Genomic DNA, 5,487 nt, shown 5'->3' with positions numbered 1-5,487 from the left:
CCTTCCCTTCCCTTCCCTTCCCTGTTAGCATATTATGCAGCACGTATGTATTGCATGTTATGCTAAAGGACAGAACTGTCTTTAAGGAGCTGTTTATGAGAGTTCATCACAGCTTGGTTTCCTCGGTGCATGTCAGGGACCAGGGAGTGAAGAGGGGGTTGATCAGGACAGGTTTTCTCTAGGTCATTTGAGGCATTTTGGTGCTGGTGACCTAAAAATTTGTGTGTGCTCAGGTTGGAAACGTAGGGCAGTAGTTGGCCTTTCAGAAAAGTAGGATCGCAGTTTGCAAGATAATCAGGTGACTAAACGTCTTTCTATCCCCAGAGAGTGAGATATGTAAAGACTTGTGAACCACTACAGTTATCACATACTTTGACCAAATAGGTCCACTTCAACAGGAGCTCCCAAGTACAGCCTCCTCCCAAGCATACCTCTGACCCTAGCCATTTTTTGCTTCTTTGGAGGACCTTTAGCTAACTTTCTTACCTATTATTAAAGGTGGGATGTGTATTGCAGGTGTATCTTTTCTCCTGGGCTTTTTCTGCTCCAGTTCAGTGAATTGAGATACTGGACTCACTCTCTCTCTCTGTGGCTTCTCTGTAATACCATATCTTTTCAGCAGATTATCAGAAAAGTCTGAAAGTATGCCTGCAAGCAGGAAAAAAAAAAAAAGAAAATGCCAATTAAGTCTTGTTCACATTGAAGAAACCTGCACCTGTGTAACTTTCCAAATTATTTCCTCCGAAGTAAGGCTGCATGAGTGCATGTTGTGTTCTGCATGTCAAACCTACCCTACATTTCCCCCAGGTAAATTATATTCCGTAGGCTATAGACAACGATGCTATCAGGTCAGCTGGTTTCTGGTTGTACTTCATGTACTAAACTGCAGCCCATCAGAAATCACAGTAAAGATGAGTATAGTCTTCTATTCCAAGAGCTTATACATCTTATCAAGGTAGCTTAATCAGACAGATGCTCAAGCCTCTGGTTGGGAGTAATGTGACCACACAGAAATGGCCCATTCTAACTGGTAAAACAATGTTTTCTTTATGATATGGCAATTGCCGGCACAAAATGCAGCTCTCCAGCCTCTGAGCCACTCTGCTAAGAGAGAATTGCTGATGGAAGACACATGTAAAAACTGAACAGAGATGAATTCAATTTCTGCATTACAAATACTGGAAAATGCCAGCTGCTTGTTTTTTGACTTGGTGAATTGACGCAGATATGCAGAGAACCATGCAACTAGTTACTGGCTAACTCCTCTGAGTTTGTGCAGCATGGGAAGAAGAATTTGATGATACAAGAGCACAGCTCTCTCCTTGGAGAGCACAATAAAGAGTGCTTGTTAGCAGAGAGTGGCAAACATTTATTCCTACTGCTGTTTTTGGAAGATTGTCAGGTTTCAGTGGCATTCACCTGCTTATTCTTCCCTTCCCTAGGTTGGTGGCCTTTGGCTTTCAAACATCTGTAGAGGTACCGCAGCAGGGAGCATCTTACAAGGAGCCCCTTTGTTGGTGTGGTGGTTTTCAGCTTCCTAAAACACCCACCCTTTTCCAGAGTCCCTACAAGTACATGAACCCTATGATTTTCAGGAGGAGCATCCTGCAGATGGCTTGTGTGCTTCTCTGGTCAACTCCTAGCCTTATCCCCTTCAGCCTCCCCCAAGCACTCAGTATGAGTTTCATGAGAAAGTACAGGGACTGAACTGGAACCGTTTTGATTTCAGAACTTATCACATTGGGACTTCTAGCATGGCTCAGCAGCTACATGTAAATACATATAATTTAAAACATAAATATAACACCATTTAGCAGCAAGACTATGGGCTCCAAGGGAGCACATCTTCCAGACCATACACCCACTTACCTACCCTTCAACTAACAAGCAATGCCCTTGAGAAAGTCAGACTCTGTGTTCACTTGCCTACCCAGGTGCCTATGCATGGACCTGTGTTCCTGTACACATCCAAGGGGACATAACTAAATTAGGGGTCTATGGACTTTGCCCAGATTCAATCCCCACAGCTGAGTTGGGATTTCAAAGTCAAGAGATTTATTGCTCACCTGATAGAGGTGGTGGAGTGTGCAAAGCTGGTGTATCTTTTCTCCTTGGCTTTTTTTGCTCCTGTTCAGTGTTTTGGGAAGCTGGGATGATTTTACCTTTTCTTGGGTTTTTTTTGAGGTCACAGCTCTTAATCAGCTGCTCTGAAATATCTTCTGTGGGAAAAAATATAGAAATTGAAACTGAGGGGAAATAATAAACCAGATGGTGGAAACAAATGCTTTGATATATGACTTTAATCCAAGTGAATTATAATGCCTGTAAAGAAAAATCTCTTAAAAATCTACAAAATCAGCAAAAGAGGTCTCTGTGCAGTACTACATGGGAGTCAAGTGACTTAGGTTGTCCTTCTGTATTGTAGGCAGTAGACATAAAACAGAGGGAGAGAGGTGCAAGCAGCTATGTGTTGACGTGGTGGAGGGAAGGCTACATCATTATATGTGAAGGTTCCATGCCACCACTGTTTCACCCAGTGCTAACTGTGTGGACCGTATCTTTAAGGGCACTTTTGTGAAGATAAGTTTTACATGTGTGGGATCAGCCTGAAGTACTGGTAAAATATGCCAGTATATTGTTCCCTTCAAGAGTTGGCTTTATTTCCAGAGCTACTGAGCAGTGAGTATTTGCTTTTGATTTACATAACATGATACTGGATTTCTGATTTTCCCTGAAATCAAGCCTTGACTCAGATGACTCAGATGGTCAGCACGTTTTTTTCAGCGAAGATCTGCATTTCTGGGTGCTTATGCAAGCTGAAAATGTTGAAGATACCCTGTTGTGGTGGTGCATCATCCTCCCTCACCTCATACTCAGGCCTGGTCTACGATCTCAGGAGCTTCTGAAAAGCCTTGGTTGAACCAGCTCAGCAGTGAAGTGCCCCTTGACTCTACCAGTTGGGCAGTGAAGTGTCCCTGACCATTCCATGTGCTCTTGCATGGTAAAAGTAGGAACAATTTTGACCATACTAGGAATGTCAGCTGCCCGATCAAGATGAAGAACAAAGAACAGTTACTCTTGTTAGCCTTGATAAGTAACTTACCTGAATCATAGCCCAAGTGAAATGGAACCATTGTCACGAGGCCTTTTGATAAAATGAATCATAGTCTGAGTGTTATGGTACTGTTGTTACTGGACTTTTTTTTAAAAACCTTCTTGTGACCCTATAAACAGCAGTGCTAAGTGAGGTTGTCTGAGCTCTGCTGGAATGCACCAGCACCTCCCTCTGAGTGGGATGCCTCTCAGAGCCCATGAACCCTCAAGTTTGCAATATTCAAAAGACCAATGCTGACAATGAGGTCTAGGCAAACACCCCCTACACACATACATACTCCCTGAGGTGCAGCCCATTCCTGTTGAGAAATGCTAAGGGATTTTGTATGAATATTTCACTAAGCCTGAGGGGATTTTTTTTTAGGTACTTTTATACACGTAGATATAGATGTATATATTTCTTTGCCTGCATGCATACATGTGAATTAATTACGGTATGAATGTCATTATTGTGAAACTATAACTGCCATTGTCATAATTGGAGCGACTCCATTGAATCACTTATCAAAATGTTCAATTAGTCAATGATTAATTGCTGTTAAATCCTTTTACACCCTTTTCTTTTTGTATCCATATCCTCTGCACCCTTATTTCTTGCATCCTCAGACTCTGTGTAACTGATTCCAAATTGTTTCTAATCCAATTTATTTATGGATGTTTCATCAATGTAGTAAGCAATAGAATGAACTTTGCTATTGAACTCTGTTGAAGTTGTACTCTCATAAATTCATATTAAAACCTGCGTTTTGGCAATACCTTTGAAAGTGATTCTTTAAGCATTCTAACCACTCCTTTGCAACAGCTCTCATTACTAGCATCACACAAACCAATGCTTTAAATTCTTAAAAGCTGCTTGTTTGGCTTCAGTTGGGTTCCCCACACCCCTACCCAACCCCTGACTGCAGACTTGGATGTAAGTGGGTCTCCATTCTGGGCTCTCTCACACTATTTAAGGCTGCTGTTATGTGACAGCTGCTATGACCTCTGGGTTAGGTCCCTGAAAGATGTGGTTCTTTTTCTGGCCATAACAGGCTTCCTTCATGGTCCTAATGAGCTCATTTATCCTCCCACTGCCTCAGTTTCACAACTGTAGAAGGAACTCATTCTGTATATATTTAAGTAAGAAATTTTATGGACCAACTATATTTGGTATACCAGGAGTGGTAAAAGTGGTGCCTGCAGCTAGAAATGCCATGTGGCAGAGACAGAACTAGGATACCTTCCTTACAGGACAAATAAAAAAAAAATATAAAACTGTGCTTGCCTTCAGAGAGACTTTTTGACAAGCAAGTGAAAATGCATTTGTGTTTCATTATTGTCATCACAAGGGTAACAATGAGCAAACAAATATTTGGTTTTTTTCTTCAGGACAATTTTTGAAGATGAAAGTGAAGTAATAGCATTTGAAGCAGAGGCAAAGATCATGAATATGCAAAACGCACATCTATCAAGTATGAAATCTGGTAATGTGGCAGAGCAAACACAACTCTCGCATGCTTAGTGCAAAAGTTACGTATGAAGTAGATTCAAGAAAGGAAAATGATTGTGAAGGACAAAACATTTTTAGAAAGCTGCCCCAAAGAAGGCAAATGGGATTCTTGACAAATTTTACTGAAATTGCATATGGAAAATGTGTTCTGGGAAAGCTCAGCTATATCCGAGCTTTCAGTTTACTGTGGTATAAATTAAGAAACTGATTTACTTTTTCTATCAGGGAAAAGATCAATGACTATTTCCTTTCTCCTCTTTCATTAGATTCTCTCTAGAGCTTCAGCTGACATTTGCATGCAGGAAAAATGCTCTTTGCCTTTCCATCTGGCATCAGAAGTGTCAGCAGAAGGTGTAATGTATCGGTTTTCATGAGGCCTCAGTTGTATTGCTGGAGGGGAAAAATGAACACTGGACAGGACCTAATGATGTGAAGACAACACCTCTCATTAGTGCAATGACATCATCTAATAATACTTACCTAAATGGTTACACTGTGAATCTCGCTTGTCCAGTCTGTCATCTGGGATATCAAGTGGCTGAACACATTCTGTTGACATCATTGAAATAGGTTTTTGTCCTCCTTTGAAACTACTACATAAAAAAAAAAAGCGGCAATGTGACATAAAACAGACATATTGGTGTTATGTATCCACTTGCTAGCCAGATCACAAGGAGTTCTTTTCTTCCAGCTGCTCTCTGACATGCAATCTGCTTGCCTGATGTCACTCACACATGCTGAGGTGCATTTATTCACTGCCTTGGTTACACACAGAGTAACCCATTTTTCCACCTACCTTGCTGTAAGCAACCCACACTAGCACAGGGTTGGTTCTACAGAGGAACACTGACTTTGATCATACAGTAAGTACTATCTCATACACA

General features: G+C 41.2%; 1 protein-coding gene across 1 annotated transcript; it reads right to left on the bottom strand.

The window, feature by feature from the left end:
• Positions 1–469: 469 nt before the first annotated feature.
• Positions 470–5,173, bottom strand: PPP1R17 (protein phosphatase 1, regulatory subunit 17). The gene is made up of 3 exons (XM_009075111.1): positions 5,084–5,173; positions 2,067–2,219; positions 470–648 (listed from the first exon to the last, which is right to left on the bottom strand). The coding sequence occupies exons 1-3, from the start codon at positions 5,163–5,165 to the stop codon at positions 470–472; spliced, it is 414 nt and encodes a 137-aa protein (XP_009073359.1). The 5' UTR covers positions 5,166–5,173.
• Between the last annotated feature and the right edge of the window lie 314 nt (positions 5,174–5,487).

The sequence above is a fragment of the Acanthisitta chloris genome, unplaced genomic scaffold, assembly GCF_000695815.1.
Source record: "Acanthisitta chloris isolate BGI_N310 unplaced genomic scaffold, ASM69581v1 scaffold21735, whole genome shotgun sequence".
NCBI lineage: Eukaryota > Metazoa > Chordata > Aves > Passeriformes > Acanthisittidae > Acanthisitta > Acanthisitta chloris.
Note: the sequence above shows the minus strand (reverse complement) of the source record. Positions and strands in the feature narration are given on the sequence as shown.

Excerpts from the sequence above, each read along its gene's own strand:
- PPP1R17 (XM_009075111.1), bottom strand. The coding sequence starts at position 5,165 with ATGATGTCAACAGAATGTGTTCAGCCACTTGATATCCCAGATGACAGA. Across the intron at positions 2,220-5,083 it reads TTCACAGTGTAACCATTTAG|AAGATATTTCAGAGCAGCTG; the intron begins GTAAGTATTATT and ends TTTTTCCCACAG. Across the intron at positions 649-2,066 it reads CACTCCACCACCTCTATCAG|GCATACTTTCAGACTTTTCT; the intron begins GTGAGCAATAAA and ends TCCTGCTTGCAG.